The 19692-nt window shown below is 41.3% G+C and overlaps 1 protein-coding gene across 3 annotated transcripts in view; it reads left to right on the forward strand.

Annotated features, from left to right (window-relative positions):
* The first annotated feature begins 223 nt into the window (after positions 1-223).
* onecut2 (one cut homeobox 2) overlaps positions 224-19692 on the forward strand; it is a 45099-nt gene continuing 25630 nt past the window's right edge. The window contains exons 1-2 of one of the 3 annotated variants that reach the window (XM_024268512.2): positions 224-1732; positions 17363-17455. In XM_024268512.2, coding sequence (XP_024124280.2) covers positions 505-1732; positions 17363-17455 — 1321 coding nt within the window. In that variant the 5' untranslated portion in view covers positions 224-504. The remainder of the gene's footprint in view (positions 1733-17362; positions 17456-19692) is intronic. The other 2 variants (XM_036214513.1, XM_024268511.2) reach the window with 2 other exon arrangements.

Consider the following 19692-nt stretch of genomic DNA (forward strand, 5'->3'; position numbering starts at 1 on the left):
ATGAAGATGTTTCCTAATTTCAGCCAGAGCGGCTTCATTGTCAGAACCTCTGAAACCAGCAAACGACCTGGTTGGTTGACTGAGTCGCGGCCCCGCCCCTCAGGTCCTTCTCTCCCCCTTTGATTGGTTGATCCCTCCGTCACTCCTGAGGGTGCGGCCCCTCTGAGCCAGCCTCTTTGTTGCTGTCCGCTCCCCTCAGCAGGTTGGGTTGAGGGCGCGTCTAGGGGACCGTGGACAGCTCCCGACCGGAGCACAGAGTGAGCCAGGAGGAGGAGAGGGCTGGATATGGGGGAGCCGGCGCACGGGCCCGCACGATCCAGATAAGACAGGCGTTTTCATGTGCGCACTCCGGGGAGAAGACACAAAGAGACGCCCTGAGGACGCAGGAGGAGTGAGGAGACCGCGGGAGCACGGCTGCTGACCCATCCCGGCGCGCGCGAGCGAGGAGGAGGAGGAGAAGGAGAAAGAATTGCGCTCCCCCTGATGGACTGAGAGGACAGATGAATGAAGACTGCCTACACTAACGCCTATCGATGCCTGGCCAAGGACCTGGACGCTTACGCCATGAACACGGACATGACAATGGACGGCATTGGCAGCCTGCATGGCGGGGTGTCGGTGAGCTCCGTGGCCCCTGACGCGGAGCTGATGAGCGGCCACAGCCCGCATCACGGCCGCGGAGGCGCGTCGGTGGCGGCCGGGGGACCCGGAGCGGCGGCGGCGGCTGCGGCGGCGGCGGCGTCCACCCTGCGGATCCACCAGGACCTGGCCGCCGCCGCCGCGTCCTCGCGCTCGGCCATGGTGTCCGGCATGGCCAGCATCCTGGACGGCAGCGCGGAGTACCGGCCGGAGCTGTCGCTGCCGCTGCACCACGCCATGAGCGTGCCCTGCGACACCTCCTCTCCCGGGATGGGGATGAGCGGCACCTACACCACCCTGACGCCGCTGCAGCCGCTGCCCCCCATCTCCACCGTGTCAGACAAGTTCCACCACCACCATCACCACCACCAGCGGCTCTCCGGGAACGTCAGCGGGAGCTTCACTCTGATGCGGGACGAGCGGGGACTGCCGGGCATGAACAACATCTACAGCCCCTACCACAAGGACCACATGTCCGGGATGGGTCAGAGCCTGTCCCCGGTGCTGGGGAACGGCCTGGGGTCCATTCACAACACCCAGCAGGGTCTCCACAACTACGGCTCCACCACGCACGGCGGCCACGACAAGATGCTGAATTTTGACGCGCACCACACGGCGTCCATGCTGGCCAGAGGGGACCACCACCACCAGCACCGGGGCCTCGGGGGCCCGGCCGCAGGGATGATGCCGCACCTGAACGGCATGCACCACCCGGGACACCCGGCCGCCTCCTCCGCGGGCCACCACCCCCACCCCCATCTCCAGTCTCCATCCCACGGGCCCGTTTTGGCTTCAACCCGGGAAAGACCGCCCTCCTCCTCGGGGACGCAGGGGGGTAACAGCTCGGGTCAGCTGGAGGAAATCAACACCAAAGAGGTTGCGCAGAGGATCACGGCAGAGCTGAAGAGGTACAGCATCCCTCAGGCCATCTTCGCTCAAAGGGTGCTGTGCCGCTCCCAGGGGACCCTGTCGGACCTCCTGAGGAACCCCAAACCCTGGAGTAAATTAAAGTCCGGCCGGGAGACTTTCAGGAGGATGTGGAAGTGGCTGCAGGAGCCCGAGTTCCAGAGGATGTCGGCCCTCAGACTGGCAGGTAGGAACAGAAAAACAGGAACGAGATCCCGAAAGTTTTGGGGGTTTGTTTTGGTCTTTCAGCGCCTCCGCGGCCCTCCGCGCGGGATTTATTTAGACTCGCTGCTGTTGTGATTACCATTATTGATCAATAACAAAAAGGGGATCGATAGGAAATGACAAGGTCACGGGGTTTCCCTCCAACAGTCCCTCTCTGTGCGCACTGACAGGCCGGCTTTTATTTCCTGTCCCTGCGCGTCAGAGAGGAAAACGGCTTTTTTAATGAATGGCAGTGCTCCATAAAATCCATTTAAGCGCTCCCAAAATGTGTCCAGACAATCCCAGAAAGCACTTACAGCGAGTTTGGTTTTCTTTATTGAATTCTGGAGGAAGTGAGTGATTATCCTCGCTGATACTTTATGTAAATCGCATCATAGAATGTTTGGCTCTGGTGAAGGCGCGCTGCGCCGCGCGCGGCTGAGGAGGATCTGTGTTCGGTGGAGGGGTCTTGGTGGAGCGCTCCGTGAACCTGAGAGGTGCTTAGGTGGGTCTGGGGCCCCCTCTAGTGAGGAGCCAAATTCCTGTCCCGCCGTGGAGCCTCTTTAGTCTGCGCCAGACAGCAGCGCTCCTGCGCCTTTGCGCGCTAAGCAATGTTGGCTTTTTAGGAACAAATCCGTTTTGGTTTCAGAAACATTGCTGTGCTGTCAGTTCAGACACAGACTGCTCAGGCAATCGGATCTTTGGACATTAAAATCCGTTTTTAAAGAGGCCACATTTGCATTTGTATTTTAGTCGGAATGTTTCTGCCGTAAAACTATCCGAACGCTTTTCTTTGGGTTTATTCAAACTATTTCCAGAAATGTTCAGATGGTAAATACATGTCAATTTTTGTTCATTTGTAATAATAAATATTTTGTAATAATCGTTTGAGAATGTTTGTGTTTTTAAGACGGTTAGTTTCACACTCTGTTGTGCAAAAAAGAAAACGAGGATTTTAGTAATAGACGTTTTTTAATTTGCCATATTTATTATTCTTCTGATAAATAAATTTTAAACTCTTGTTGGATGCTGTTCTGAGGTGTAACAGTTAGGAGAGCCTCTGCGCACTTTAACTTATTTTAACCTGTTGAGCAAAAACACTGCGGTGGATTTGGACCTCTGGACTTTTAGGGATTTTAGACAAACACAGCATAGTTTAATTTGACATCTTTTACTTTTCTTTATTACATAAAATACACCACAGGTGCCTAAAATATAGTCAGAAATAAAAATAATAAAAATGCGTCTTTTTATTTATTTTAAATCCAGAACAAAATATGCTCACAAAAGTGTCGTTGCATTTTTTTCTATTATTCTGAAACTATAAGTATTGATTGTTAAGAAATGTCTTAAAATGAAAGAGATTGGGATTGAAGGGATTTTAATATAGTGAATTTTAACATCTGTTGGAGATTTTTTATATTATTATTGATAAAGTAATTATTACTTTAACCGTATTCCTGTAATCTTGATTTAAAGATCTAAAACATTTTTTGAAGCATTTGACTGAAACTACAAATAAAACTAAACATGTAACATTTAAAAAAACAATTGACAAAAAAAAAAAAAAACTCAAACAGCAAAACTTTGAAATAACAAGCAGCTTCATGTTAAAGGATTTACAAGAGTTTGACCTGTCTGCAGTGAATGTTTTTACCTCAAAGTGGAGTAAAATATTATATGTTAATAAGTCACAGTCCAAAGGCTGCTGATTATTTTCCCTAAAACGTTTTGGGAATCAGGTTATGGTGAATTATAAATACATTATGTTTATGAATGTGCATGGAATGGAGGCACAGCAAAATCAGAGTATAACGTTGAGTTTCATGTAGGATATATGTTAAAGAAAGTAATTAAAATAAATAAAGTGGATTTGAAATGATAAAATAAAACAGGTCATGAAAACAAAACATGCGTGATAAAAAGGAGAGTCATATCATTCTGTTTGAACACATTTCCCTTTGGTCTCCATTTCTTCCGTTCTGCATGTTTCTTTATTTTTCCAGTGCTGTCCTCGGTAATCCTGAGGATAGGGTCATTCATCTCACATGGATGTCTAAATAATGAAATAATCAAATTGTCTAAAAAAACAGAAACATGTTTATGCTTGTATTTACTTTCTCCAGTTTATTTATTGTTCTGTTATGTTGAGGAGTAACTTTGACTTGAGGGGAGTAATCAGAGTAATGTTGCTCAGTTCTGCACGTCCACAGATTTCCAAACATCTGTTCCCTAAGAAGTCTTCATGTATCTTTTTTGGGCTGGATTGATGAGTGGATCCCTGACGTGGATGAGATTATCTCTGCAGAACTTGACTGTAATTTCATCAGGAGCGCTGTTTGACGGAACGGGTTAATGGGAAATGACGGCAGTGAGAGTGGAGGGAGAGGCTTGAGGGGAGAGAAGGAGTGTTGGTGGCATCTGTGCTCCCCGGTGTGTTGTAAAATGTCACAGAACGGCGTTGTGGACTTCTCCATCTGAGTCTGGCTCCACCTTTCTCTGACATTCACTCTCAAAGCAAAGCCTGATCCTTCAAAAACTATTTTCTTCATATTCCAGCTGGGAGAGCTGTAGCGTAGAACAGGACTTTCTACCGTAATGTCTTTAAACCAGCGTTGAATGAGCCTGAGCTGTTGTTCATTATGAGTTGTGTTTTGATTGTAAAGTGCAGTCCTTTCTTCTTTCACATGTCTGTAAGTTTAATGACTTCAGGACAGAAACACACAGGAATAGACAAACTGAGTGCAAACGCTGTGGAGCTACCCAGGTGATGGTGTAACTGCGCTCATCCTCTCTGATGCTGATTCACTCAGAGGGGAACATCTGTTTGGATCATTTTTCTGCTGCAGAATTCAACCAGCACCCCATATTATCACACTCCCACCACCAGCTTAGACTCTGATAATGTTAGTTTGTCTGCACCTTCCAGAAAGTTCATTTTTTGTTTCATCTGAACATTTTTTCCGATGCCAAATTTCTTTCTCCGTGAACTCACCCATGTTTGTCCACAAGCTTCTTCCTGTCTGTGTAATCACAAACTCTGAGTTTAGTGTGGCCTGACCTTCTTCTTCCATGACTGCTTGGATGAGTCCTCATTGTGTTCATGGAGTCATTCTGGTCGGTCCTGAGAAGGTTCTCCATATGTGGATGGCAGCTCTCACTGCTGGACCCTCCACCCTTCTCATTTATGTAGAAGGCAGCATGATGTGCTTGTTGTTGAGATCTTTCAGCTGCTGCAGTTTAAGCCTTTTGTCTGTCAGGATTCAGACCTTGATGTGGAGAAAGAAACTAAACAGCTCACTCAAGATTCAGCAAGGATCCAGAGACTTAAAAAAAAAGACCTCACACATTTGGATGGTTGGTTTTCCTAAAACATTTCAAATCTGCATGTTGTCTTCTCTTATTCTCATGTAATATTTGGACACACATCAGGACTCAGTGTCTGCACAATTTGACAGAAGATTGAAAAAGTCGGAGCAGGAAGGAAGGAGGAAGAAGGAGTCAGAGCAGCAGAGCTTCAAACAATTCTGTTTCTTCTCAGTAAAATGACCAGAGTTAGTTAGTTAGTTAGTCTTCACAGTTGTGACTTCCAGATGCATTCTGTTTGTTTCTCAGTGAGACGTACCATATTGAAACATGTAAAGTATCAACAGTATAGCTTTAAAATCCTACTGACCTGATATTGTCAGAAGACTGCATGAAGACTGCTGGCATTTCAGCTGGGGATGATACGCAAAACAGTTTTAATCTGACGCTCATGGTTATCATTAAAAGGTAATTGACACAATTTGGTCTAGTCCACATGTATTAAAGTCAAGGCCCAGGGGCCGAAACCGGCCCTCCAGGTAATTCTATCCGGCCCTCCAGATCATTTTATTTATTGTTATTAATGATCCGATGTTATCTTGTGCTCATTTCTAACTTGTATAATTTTGACAAAATATATTTTTATGGAGAGTAAAATATTGAAAGTTGTTTAAGGTTTAAGTTGATTTATTCTGGAATAATATTCCTGTCTTTTTATTATTCATATTTATGTTAAAAAGTTACAGTTTTAAAGGTTTAAAAATGTAATTTTAGAATGTTCAATAAATGTTTATCCTGTTCGGCCTGTGACCTAATATGTGTTTTGGCCCCTTGTGTGACTGAGTTTGACATCCCTGGACTAATTGGTGTGATCTGAGCTGAATTAAACTAAAACTATCTTGAATTATTTGAGTGTCCTCTGGTCACATGCAGGATGTCACCAGAAACAATCTGTAGCCAGAAGCAGAAATTACCTAAACTTTAGGAAACCTTTTCAAAAAAGATCTTTTCAAAACTTTTCAGAACTATCAGCTTTTAAGTTTTTAAATGTGAATACACAGTAACTGTCTAACAGATTAGTGTGAAGATGAGCTTCAAATGGACAGAGAGCGTTCATCGTTTTATTTTTGCGAAATCAATATTAGCAAGTGTTCAGATTTGAATAATTACACCTGATTACCTCCAGAGGAAAAGGCAGAGAAATTCAGTTTTTTCTCTGTGAATCAGCTGATCAAAGCTGGCAAAATGCCGTTTTTTTCTGTGGCAAAAAGGTTGAAAACTTAAAATGGGGGTTCCAGTCGAGGACTTCCGGCCAATGATTTCAGCCGCAAATGATGTTTTTTTTTGCGACCGGCTCCAGCAGGGGGAGGGACTTCTGTCTATTAATTTTCAAGCGCCATATTTTTTCTCTGTGGCCAGATTCCCTTGAACTATTGTGCATCAGTTCAGTTGTAAATGCTTGTTTCATGTGATGGTTCTTGTTTTCCTTGTGCGGGACGTTGAGTAGACCTCACTGTCTAAATGAACTCAAAGGACTTTGAGGACCGGGTCTGCGCCTGATTTTCATTCCAGTCCGAGTCGTGTCTCAAACATCTCACAAATTTAGTTTTTTATTCAAATTAAATCAAACTTTATTCATAAAAAAGAGCTTCTCATATTTTCACAGCTTGAAGCGCATTAAAACAAAGACACAGTTAAGTTCAAATAAAACCCACCCTCCCTCCTCTCATCCATTTAAACATACATCCCATGACCCCACAAACAATATGTTCTCATAAATGTTAGCTTCATCTTATTTTCTAACTATTGTCAACTTTTGAACATGTTGATGATTAAACTGATATCCCAGTTGGTCTTAAAACCTGGAATAATAAGAGACGTTTTTACTCTCTGTTTCTTTTGTCTTCAGGTGGTATTGCAGTAACTCCGTGACATTTCTGGTGTTGATATTTCTTCTGGAACCTTATGCCTTTGTTTTACACTCTTAAGAAAAGTGAAAAATCGTGTTTTGTTTTTATTTGGTTGACTTTTTTCTGTTTAGTTTGAAATAAAAAAATAAATCAATCTCTTTTCATTGTTGTCTCTTACCTAGCTGACTGTAGAAACAGAAGCAGCAATTTTCTAGATCAGCATTGCTCCAAACATCCAATAGAGCCAAGGTCAAAAGTCAGGGCAGCAACACTGAGACAATAGATGGAGCAAACACTCCTCTGACCCCCAGGTGAGCTAAGGAGCAGCAGTGTGGGGGATGAGAGGACCCAGGGCCACGAGGACTTGAATTTTCTCCCTGACTCATGACGATATTCTACTTCAGCACCTCTATTCTTCAAGATTCTTGATGTAACTTTTCAATTGCTGACACAATCGTCATTCTAGTAGATTCTGAGGGAGAAAGAGCCGCTTTTCTCCCTCAGAATCTACTGGAATGACGTTGATTGTGTTAGTTATTAAAAGAATACAGTAAATCAAAAAACATAAACATCGGAGCTAAAGGGTTAACAAACAGAAATAAAGAAAAAAACTCGTGATTTTTAGCGCTTATTTAGTTAAGGATGTTATAATTTCCTGTTTATTTTAATGAAAAAAAACCTATGAGAACAATTGGAATTTTTTTATATATGTGGATTAATGAGATTCTTCACTTTGAGATCTGATTGTTTTATTGATACGTCTTTATGGTTTGTCGATTGGTTGGTTTGTTTTACTGGTGTGAAGTGCAGCTCTCTGGTCAGCTTAGGTTGTGGTGAGGTGATAAACTGAAATTGGTGGATTGATTCTCATTGACTGAAGGGAAAATCTATTTGTGGAAATGAAGCAAAAAGAGGTTTGACCAGGAGGAGTGCAGTGTTTTTCTCCTGGATCTGGTGGAGGCCGAGCGCTCTGCTGGAGGCCTGGCTGTGGAGGAGAACGTGTGGCGATGGGTTGAGGAGGGTGAAGGTTTTGTCCTGAGCTTCTGAATATGATGTGCTAGAACTGCATGGAGCTCTTTTTTCATTCATTTATTGCTGTACATGCATTATGCTGCTGAACAGTCTTTGCAAATGTTTTTCATGAAGACGGGCCTTCTTGGGTCGCTTTAATTCTGCAGCCTCTGTTTTCACTCCACTCGTGCTTGATTCAGTCCTGCAGGATAAAGCAAAAACAACGATTTTTTAAAGCTTATATACCTTCTTTTATCCTTTTCCAATCGGTTTCATCATTTTCTCCTTTTGCGGACCTCTCTCCTTCTACCCCCCCATCCCTCTCTTTTGGGGGGAGGTATTATGTGATTGTCAGGGGAATTGAACACAAGAGCAGAGGCAGCAGCGGCCCAATGAATTATTGATGGGAATCTCAGCATGACCCGCCTCGGTCTGCTCACTTCACTTCTTCTTCACCTCGCAGCCGGGTTAACCAGCCAAAATGGAGGAAGGGCGAGGGGGGAGGAGTCCATTGTTTGGATGAGGATCCTGTGGCTGCAGGTGAACCTGCGGCAAATCAACCCGGTGTCATTAAGAAGCTTTGTTTTATTGGTGTTTGTGTTCTCCTGCAGCATCGATGCCTCTTTCAGCTCAGTCACAACACACTGAGAACGGATCTCTCTTTTGGTTTTGTTTGTGCTTTTATTAATTCTGCTTTTTTATCATCGACATGTTAAAATGCTTCCTGCTCATCTTGCACATTACATCCAGTTTCATACAAGAGTTATCTTCCTTTCTCTCTAAGTATGTCGAAGGATTTGCATTGCTTTGAGCTAAATTATTTATGTTTTTGTTTAGTTCCCTTCTGTTAGTTTGAGGTTCACGCTTAGCATGAAGAATACTAAGAAGAGTTTGCTTGTTAATATAAATGTTGAAAACCAATCGCAGCATTTGAGGTTACGAAGAAATCTCTACATCAACCAAATTGTGCAGAAAATCTGAATTCCAGAACCTAAATCCTTTCCATTTTATGCATCCTGCTGTGAGCAGACGCAGTGCATTATTAATGATCCGGACATTGCCTTATAACGCAGATTACCAGCAGCCCCTGTGTGTGTTTGTGTGAGTGTTGCTGCTCCAGACGGTGGGAATACAGCTTGTGTTCGTTTTCAAGGTTTCTGTCCTGACCTCTTGCATATGCACAGACTGCTATCGATCCACAATAATGGATTTCAGGCTACAAAGAGGAGACTGGTGATGTTTGTTTGTGTCGGTGTGAGGAGGTTTGACAGATGCTGTGATATCTCGTCTTATACTGTCGATAGTAGTTTTGGAGGCTGGATAGTGAGACAATCAAAAAGTGAGTTTCAGCTTTGTAACAGAAAGCCTGCATGTCCTGCAGGATCCTGTGTGAAATCCAACAAACATCCTCCACCTGTCTGCGCTTCTGTTTGTGGTAATCTAAGAGCATAAATACTCTCAGACGTCCCTCAGAAATCTCCTGATGTTGATGCTTGAGATGCTGTAGACCAGTAAGAAGAATCTATGAGAGCAGCTGCACCGTGCCTTTCCTTTTTAGACTGCCCACACCAATTAGTGAGCCCCAGCAGTGTTAGGCCAGAAGAAGTGTTGCTTGGCCGGCTGAGTGGATGGGGTTCAGAGGAGAAAATGGGTCTGTCACGGCTTTATTAGGGCGGTCAAATCAAACGTGACACTTGGACTCAGAAGCCATGGATGCTGGGAGAATGCAGGCAGAGCTCTGCACTAGCAAGTAGCTGCAGAATCTTTCTTCTGTTATATTTTGATTCATTTGAAGCTGCATTGCATGTGGAGTTAAGGTCTTTTTAATGACTTCTTCATCAACATAAAGGCTACATTACCAATCGGTATTTTGGGATTCTTCCTGTTACTTAAATTCACAAGAAACTGTTTATCTCTTCATAAAAATAAACATTCAGGCTGGTCAGCTGGATATTTTCAATCCTCACAAAAATGAGCAGAAAACAATTCTCAACAGAAACTTTGTACTTGAAGGGAAACGTCCATGATGACATCACAGCTGTCATGCTCAATGCCTTGTTTTCTGAAAAAACGTCCAAAGCTCTCTTTCTAAAGAAGAACTGTCCTTTACACATGAGTTGTTTTACTTTTGACGTTTTGAATAGGCCCTGTTCCAAATGTCTACGGTTGCATTTAGTGTAATGTTAAAAACATTTCCTGAGTTTACCCTCACAGTCTCTTTTCAAAACACAGTAGAACAGGCATGAGGGTAACCATAGCAACAGAATAAGACTGAAAAAGAAGCAAGAACAGAATAAAAGACTAATTGCATCTTTTCTTTGGGCAACAACTTACTAAGGAGTGAGTGACAGCAATGCTAGCGTCAAACCATAACAGAAAGGCATTAATGCAGTGGAAAAGTCAGTGAATGTCAATAATATAATGACTAATTATCGAAGTATTAAAAGTTAGCTTGATTGATGTGGCAGTGAACATAGTGGAGAATTACACCATGAAAACTTCAAACTCTCAAATTAAAGAAAACGGTCTAAATCCATCAGTTATTGTTTGGATGAAAAGAGCAAACCGCGGTTTAAAGAAACAATGTCTGTAGACTGAATGGGAAGACAACCAGACCTTTAAAAATATTTTAAAAGGATTTTATATATCTTTTCAAATGTTTAAAAAAATGTTTAAGTTATTTTAGAAAGACCTTTAGAAATATCGGGTGTAAAAAAAAAAAGGCATGGAGATTATTAGAAATGCAGGGTTCAAAATGGTATATATTTACGTTTTGTTTTGTACAGCAACATAATGTTTCTTTGGGCCTGAAATGGAAATGTAAGCGATTATTCATCCTACCTAAGAAGAGAATACAGAGACAATATGTGATCCAATGCATTTGTTTGGAATGTGAGTTCACCTAATGGAGAACTAAAAAAAACATGTTTAATTTTAAATTGCTCAGTAGTCTTTTAATAATTGTCATTTGAAAATGATTTTATTTACCAAGTAGAAAATACGCAGGATGAGCCACAGTCCCCTACTCCGCTCCATTCTGAGACATCCACTCACAAACAAATAGATCCATGAACGTCTTTGTTTTGCTGGTCTGAGCTGGAATCTGGATCAGAACTGTACGGATGATAGCTCTGATATTACTGCCCTTTTGTTGCACCTCTAACGTTTGGTTGGGAGTGTGACGGGATGTAAGCTAGCAGGACAGCGTGTAAAACAGAAGGATGGAGGGAAATGAGGGTGGGCTTTCTGCAAAAGCCCATAACTCAAAGGTGAGGATGAACTCCCGTCGCTCCGCAGAAACTATGTCCTATAAACAACACATGCTAAAAACAGCATAATCATAATTAAAAGACCACAGAGAAGACGGAAAGTAGATCAAAAGATGATCAAAAGATGAGTGGGACTTCTTTTTTGAGTGAGATTAATGAGCTCAAATGAATGAATGAATTAAATGGTTTATTTCAAGCAATCGGGTAATAATACATAAAATAACATCTTACTTAATAAATCACGAGTTGATCACTTGAAAGGGAGTGGAAGGAAGTGAACTTATATAATCCCACCCCGGCTCGACCATACCATTTTCTCTACATGAATTATCAACACCCGGTTCAGGACTTAATATCAAATATTTATATACAATCATAGATTCAAGTTATTAAGGGTCATCAAGATCAGTGATGTAATTAAATTTCAAACATCCACAGACAAAACAATTATATTAATCAGTACCAAATATACTCAGCCGATTATCATCAGGAAAACATCATCCACATCAATCCATACCAGAAGCCAAGCACATTCAGACCATCATCACCAGGAAAAAATCCCCACACCAACCAGGACCAGAAATCCAGAGCGTAACAGATGATTAATAATCTTACGTTAAACCCAAATATAAACTGAAACCAACAGATCTGTCATTCAGAAGCTAGAAGGAAACAGGGTCATGTATTTGTCTAATTCAGGTTTAGAGGATGCATTGTAATGTAGATTTGCTCTACCACACTCTCCCTGACACACATTAGGAAGGAGCTTCTGTCTGAAGTTTCTGTATTTGACCACATCTGTCTTGTAACTGATCCAGCTTTATCACTTTTTCTTGCCTTGTGTCCGTCACATTGCTGTTGCTCTCTTTGTTCCTCCCCCAGCTTCATTAGTATTGGTGTCACAGTGCAGATAAAATAACTCTGTCCAGAGGGGAAATGAGCGACAGCAGGCAGGACAAGCCTATCAGACTGCAGGCACGTTTCACGGTCAAAAACAGTCTCTCTTCAAATAAACCTGAAAGTAAATACAATTTCCTTCCTGCTGTGTTGGTGTGAAGGGAACGTTGTAATGCCAGAAAATGCAGTCACTCTATAATCATTTAAAAGAATGTTTGTGATTATTAAAGAGGTTGTTTATAGTTTTCATTGCACCTGTTGCATTACCTGCAGAGGTGTGAGACGACCTTGGCTGTAAAATGTTACTTTAGTCGATTAAACTTGATTAAAATACTTTTTTAAATAGTGTTTTTGTAAGGTTTTGAGAAATTAAAAAATGTTCAGCAAAAATTACACGGTAAGAGACTTTTCCTATTTTTTTAAGTGTAGAAGTGAATTCCTCCTCTCTGAGCCGCAGTCACCAGCTCTCTGCATGTGAACGTGCTGAAGAGATCAATCAAGTGATTGGTCAGAAAGGCTAAACATAAACAAGGAATCAGAGCTTTTTTCCAGCCTCTCTGCTTCTCAGGTTATTTTCTCTCACACATCATTTTAGAGACTGTAAATGCGTCTGCGGGTGTGTTTTCTTCGTGTTGAGATGGGTGTAAATGTGTGTGTGTGTTATCCTGCAGTTCGGCCGTGTGAGCGGATGGATGACATGGATCGATGGCTGTAATCCCAAGCAGATTAAAAGAGCATTAATACTGGCAACGATAACGTAAACGCTGCAGACCCAGATCTCCATTGATCTGCAGGAACCTGATCCAGACCGGTTCCTGGAAAAGATGCTGCTGGGGGGGTGTATGGTGTATAGACACGGGAGACGAGGAGAGCCACAAACAAACAGCAATGAGAGACACGGCCAGGTAGTTTTAAATTTAGGAACATTTGGTAAAACAAAAACTGAATTAGGAAGCAGCTTCCAGATTTGAAGGTGCTGCCGTGGTCTGCAGGGACTGATGCCGGCTTTCATTTCTCTTCCAACAACAATCCACAATTTTTCAATTAAAATGAACTTTGTTCTTGATAAATCCAAAGGCACAGCTTTACTGTTTTTTCCTCTCTTTGAAATACATATACAAATGAAAGTGATAATGAATGAAATGAAGGACATAAAGCCTAAATGGCATTAAAGTTAATCGAGATGTGCCAAATGTTGCATTTCCTCTAATGATGGAATGTATTCAGAAGGGAGGATTTATCTGTTGACGACATTTTGAAGAGTCTAACTTCACATTAGAAAAACATTAGCTAAGTCTGGTTACAAATACTACCATTTTATTTTCTATTTATGACATTTATTAATTTTTGGATGTGCCTTTTTCTAACAGGTAGTCTTTGTTAAAGTGATTTAAAACAAAATGGATACCATCCTTTACCTATTGATTCCTGATCATTCTGGTTTTTTGTCATTTGCATGTCCAATTTAGCATCCCGCTTGAATTGATCTTAGTGCAGAAGCCATTTCTGTCCTTCTCAGTCTGGTGTGTTGGTGCAGAGCATCCTTCTGGCCTGACTGCAGCTGAGAGCTACTGCTGCATGAAGATGAAAAATGATTTGCCCTTTAAACTTTATGGTCTCTGCAGCAACACAGCAGGGCAGCATAGCAGCATCCATTACTGCTCTTTGAAAAAGAATTGACCAACACAGACCTGGCGTCAAAGTCACCAAAAGTCTCCAGAAATAGTTGCTAATCCCTGTGTGGGTCTGAAGAGCACCCAGAGCCAACCAGTGGGGTTTCCTAGCTTTATTGTGTTGTCTTTGTTGCATTTATGCTAAGGTATCAGTGAGTTCATGGCCCGTAGTGCTGGATGTATCACAACTCTACTGAAGCTGTCAACCAACAGTGGCAAAATGCACAGCACAGATTTGCTAACAAACATGCAAACTGAAGGGAAACTGCTTTAACATCTGAGAAATGGGGAGCTGACGGACAATATTTAAAGCAGTTGACATGCGATTTCTTTGCAATAAAAAAAGAAGGAAGAAGAAATCTTCTATTGCTTGAAATGTATGAAGTAATGCTGCATAAACAAAGATGGAGATTTTTGTTCTTGTGCATCCCTGGACACTCCAGTTAAACAGTAGAGGTTGTGTCATGTTTCATATGTTGGCATCTCATTTTTGTTTGCTCAAGAATAATTAACCCAAAATTACACAGATCTAGAATTTCATCTTTGGCTTGGAAAATTGCTCTTGTGACAGACTGGCAACTTGTCCACGGTGCACCTGGTGCAGCTTCAGAAGATGGATGGATGGATGGATGGATGGATGGATGGATGAATGGATGGCATCCCTAAGAGTTCTTTTTTTCCTGAATCAGGTTTTTAGGAGTTTTTCCTTCACTAGAGGGAGAGTCTAAGGAGGGATAACCATTTTTATTTTGTCCGTTTAGTTTAGCAATTAGCTATTGTTTATATTTTATGACCGACCTTCTGCTTCTGTAAAATTACTGGCATGAAGCCCAATGAGGGAAATAAAAATAAAAAAATAAAATTGAATTGAATTGAATCAAGTTTTCCAGCTTTTTCTATTTTTTATTTTTTTTTAATCAAATACACTTCTTACAGACTCCCACCGCACAAAACCCTAATAGAATGACCAATAATTATATTAAAAAAATAGCGGATGGTGATGTTGTATATTTTGTAACCATTTCAATTGGTCATGCAGTTTGATGTTTTGATATGTCAACTTTTTACTAACAAGCATGATTCAAAGCATTATGGAAAATCTCCAAACTTCTTCCAGTTCTGTCAGGAGAACCTCAAGGCACTTCCATGCCAGCAGAAAGACGTAGTCCCGAGTCTAGAATGTCCTGGTGTTCTCAGTGGGACAGGGATGTGACAGTGGCCAGCATCGGTACTGGCCTTCTGTTGATGTAGAGAAGCAACAGTTGTGCTCGTCGAGTACTGCCCAGCCAGCCACCTGGAGAAACTCAACTGAGCGTCTTGAATCCAGGATCTGAAAATGTTGGTCATGACCCAGAGCTCATAATCATGAGTGAGGGTAGGAACAGAACAACATCATCTGTAAAAGGCAGAGATTAAAAAAAATCTCTCTACAAAAATCATGAACAGAACTGGTCCAAAGGGCATCCCTGCTAGACTCTAACCTGCTTTGGGAACAGGTTTGACTTCTGGCAAACCAAAATCCTGCTCTGGTTGTTGGGTCCAGATCACATTAAACCCAACCCATGTTCTCAGAACTCCTCTCACTGCAAGACTGAATGTTTTCTCCAAACCCACTTAGCACATGTGGACTGGATAGGCTAACTCTCATGAACCCTCAACTGTTCTGTGTAAGGTGGATCTGCTGTTCCTTGACTTGGAAAAAAACCACACTGCTCCGCTGAATCAGAGGTCTAACCATCAGCTGAGTTCTCCTCTGCAGTTCCCTGAAGAAAACTCTCCCTGTGAGGCTGAGCACTGTGATCCCTCTGAAGTGCAGTCCCCTTCTTGAAAAGAAAACCCCCCACCCTGGCCTGTAAAGTCTGTCCCCGCCCTTCAGTGTGTGATCCATGACCGTTCCACAGTATCCAGAAGCGGATGGTACTCAGGCCAGACCTCGTTCATCTGGTGCCCTTCCACCGAGGAGCTTTTTTAATTCCTCGTTGACTGCAGATTGAGTCTTGGACTGGCCCCTCCCTCCTCATCCTCAGTCGAAAGACGCACCTAAAATTTAAGCTCTACTTAGAGGGAAAAGTATTCCTGAAGGTCAGATGATTGTTTTGAGTTTTAATGCACACTATCCTGAAATTTGGTAGTAAAAGTATCAAACCCAGCGGTCTGATGTGCAGCTGGGATTGAAGGGAATTTTTCTCTATCTGATTGAGCTGCATAAAAGGATTCATTTAGCCAAATCTGTCTGCTATTGGATTGTGTTTCAGATTGGATGGACAGGATCCAATTGTAGATATTACAGTCTTTAATGGAGACAGGTCTAGCAGGAGACAGGGCACAGCATGCTGAAAAGAGGAGACAGGTATAGAAAGTAAGAAAAAAAATATGGAGCATGTGTTCTTGGCAACAGGACACTTAAATTCTGAAGAGTTGAAACGGTAAAATGTGTAATTTTCTCTATTTCTTGTCATGGTTCAACAGCAGGGAATGGTGTATCGGAATGTCAGCACTGTGTGTGACAGAAGGATTTCAGGCCTCCAAAAACATTGCTGATAAGAACGATCCTGAGAGGCCAGTTAACTCGTCATCTATTAGTCCTGGTAAATGTGTGTGCTCAATGTCCAAGAATGCCTCTGACTGTCCACACTGTCAACATTAAGCCGGTTGAAGGTTAGCGAATGTTTTCTGTTTTATTTTCTCTTTATAGAAACTTCTACCGGCAGACTTTTTCTGATTATTAAAATTGTTTTGTTTCTCTTCACTTTCCCGCAAAGTAGAATTTATTTGTGCTGTATATACATATATGTTAACATTTTCTTTAGACAAGTTTCCCTGGTACCAAACCTGTGATTCCTGTGAGTAAATTTGATATATTTGTTCTGATGCGGCCTGTCTCCTGTATGCTTAATCTGGATGGTTTTTGGGGATTTAAAGCCGGGAGTTGATCCTTTTGGTTTTTTGACTGTCTCCATCCAGTTGGGGACTCTCCATGTGACATCAAAATTCAAAAGAATTGACTTTAAAGGTAGTTTCTTTCATACCTCCAAAGAGTCATGTGTCACTCCCAAATAAGAAAGAAAAATACATGTTTTCTTTCATATAATAAAGAACTTGGTCCATTTCAAAACACTATTGTATCTAACTGGGCTGCAGCTGTTTGCGAGAAATTGCAATGGGCATTCTTGAAACGTTTTTAAAACATCCCTGAATATTGGTGGAAGTTTCAAGATTCAGGAAACACATTTTTGGTGAAAAATAATTCGTTTTTTTAAAATCACATTGATTTAGTTTTTTTCAATTATTATAGAACACTTCTGAAATTAATAATACAGCTCAAGAAACTTCTTTGTGAGAGATTCACCACCTATGAAACAAAACTGGAAGTTAATCTGGCGTAATATTCAAGATTCAAAGCTGCATGTGCTTCTCGTGGCAGATTTAATACAATTGTATAGGGAGTTCAGGCAAAAATCATGTTATTTAAATCCACTGTGATTTCTATAAAAGAAATTGCTCCTAATTAGCGTTTTTTTTTTCTCGCAATTTTGTCTCCAACTAGTTGCGAGCTGTCGCAGCCCAGTGAGATACAACCCTTACTCCAACGTTCCTCACAGTGACACTGAAGCCAAGGTAACCCATGCTGTATATTCAAGTAAGTATGATCATGTCTGTTTGTTCTCTTATGTATCTGTAGTCTCAGGAAAAATCATAGTTCTGCCCCATTCAGAATACAGTCACATATTTTAAAATCAGAGGATAAACTAAAATTTGCAGCAGGTTGAATGACCATTCACATTTCAGAGTTAACACATCCTTCATGACACGTTCTCATCTTTGTCACCAAGTAATCTCACTTCGCATTCAGAGGTGGCATATTTAAGGCCTCTCCCTGTGAGAGAAAAATGTAAACATCTAAACCTCATAAAGCTCAGGTTTCATTTAATATTATGGTTTAATGGTTTCTAAGCTACATTTTGGGTCAATAGATAATTTTTATTAATCAATTTATTTTGTAGTGAACAGATTTTAATAATGCATCTAACTAAATATTGCTATTTGCCTTTCACAAATAACAGAATGCGACTATAAACCCCATTAAATTAAAGTTTGTGGTCCTGTAACAACAGCTATGGTGTTATTTAATCGTCGAATTCCTCATCATAAACGTCATAAGACTCCAAACAAAGATAACACTGGAATTCATGAACTAAAATGATTGATTGACTAAAGTAAAACTTTTTAAAAACTGTTAAAAGTGGATTCATGTGTAAAGAGTAGATTGATGCTTTTTTGTTTCAGCTTTTTTATTTCATGTAAGACAAAAGCTATCACATCATAAAGAAACAGGTCACTCGAATGTTAAAAAAAACAAACAGAGAATGTGTTTGATAATGACCAATGATTAGCAAAGACAAAGAAAAATATTTGATATGAATAGAAAGGCTGATGTTGTTCACACGTATTTACGTGCGACCAGCACAGAAAGTGATGGAAAGTCATAGTGGCCACATGTAATATGAGCAGCCAAGATCGCACTGCTGCATTGGCCGCACGCATTTTAAGTTTGTCCAAGGCTGGATTGTTCTGTTGGCCGTAAGTATTTAAACTTAAACTTAAAGTCCCATCAACTGTCACGCTGCTAAATGTGTAAATGTGTTCTCCACATTTGACCCATCTCCTGGTGGAGCCGTGAGCTGCAGAGACAGCCGCACTCAGGAACAATTTGCTTGTTTAACCCTAACCATAATCCTAACCTTAACCCCTTACTCTGGGTCTGTAAGAAAAAAGTTTAGCACTGGAAGCACGTTTTTTGAAAATGATGTGCAAATAGACACTTTCAAATAGAAAATTAATCCATTTTGAAGACCTTCACAGTTTGCTTTTCAGTGTCAATGTAACTTTTTCAAACAAGATGTAGGTATGGATTTTTGCTGTTATTAGTTTTAAGAATAATTCTAAAGATCAACATTTGTATGCACTTATGTTAATTTGCCCAATCCACTATGATCCCACACCTGTATTCCCTGCATAGAGGTAGAGTGGTCAACCTCTGATTGGAGGATTGCAGGCTTGGTTCCCGTCTGAACCCCACATTGTATTGTATAAGCCATTTACCATAAGTGAAAGCAAAGAGGAACAATGGATCGTCAATATTTAAAAGAGTGATGAAACCAAGGAGGAAGACTAAACAAGCAATGTTCCTCAAACTTAATCTATAAAAAAAGGATCATTTCAACAAGAAAATAAAAATGATTGGAGACCTGTATGGTCAGGACAGGCCCCTCATTTATAGATTTTCTATCTTGATAGTATACCAGGTGAGGAAGATGAAGATAAAATCAACAGATTTCAGGATGTCAGTAGGGCCAAGGTATAAGGAGTGAAACAAGGTAATGTTGAGCTTCCCAGACGGGCCATCCGCACCTCAGTCCAGCTGATAGAAGAAGCTGGTGGTGTCAAGAGAATCTGTCTAAAGAGAAACTAAATATCTGGAAGTCCCTCCCCCTGCCGGAGCCGGCCGCAAAAAAACTTCATTTGCGCACGAAATCATTGGTTTTCAACCTTTTTTTTCTGTTTGTTCTCTCTTTTTTTGACCTTTTTTGACATTTTTTTCTCTGTGACATTCTCTATCACATAGAAAAAAACGGCATTTCGCCAGCTCTGATCAGCAATCAGCTGATTCACAGAGAACAAGCAGCATTTCTCTGGCTTTTCCTCTAGAGGTTATCAGGTGTAGTTATACAAATCTGAACACGTGTTAATATGGACTTGACAGAAATAAAACAATGAACGTTCTCTGTCCATTTGAAGCTCATCTTCACACTAATCTGTTAGACTGTTACTGTTTATTTACATTTAGAAGCTTAAAAGCTGATAGTTCTGAAAAGT

This window comes from Oryzias melastigma, linkage group LG12, assembly GCF_002922805.2.
Source record: "Oryzias melastigma strain HK-1 linkage group LG12, ASM292280v2, whole genome shotgun sequence".
Taxonomy (NCBI): Eukaryota; Metazoa; Chordata; class Actinopteri; order Beloniformes; family Adrianichthyidae; genus Oryzias; species Oryzias melastigma.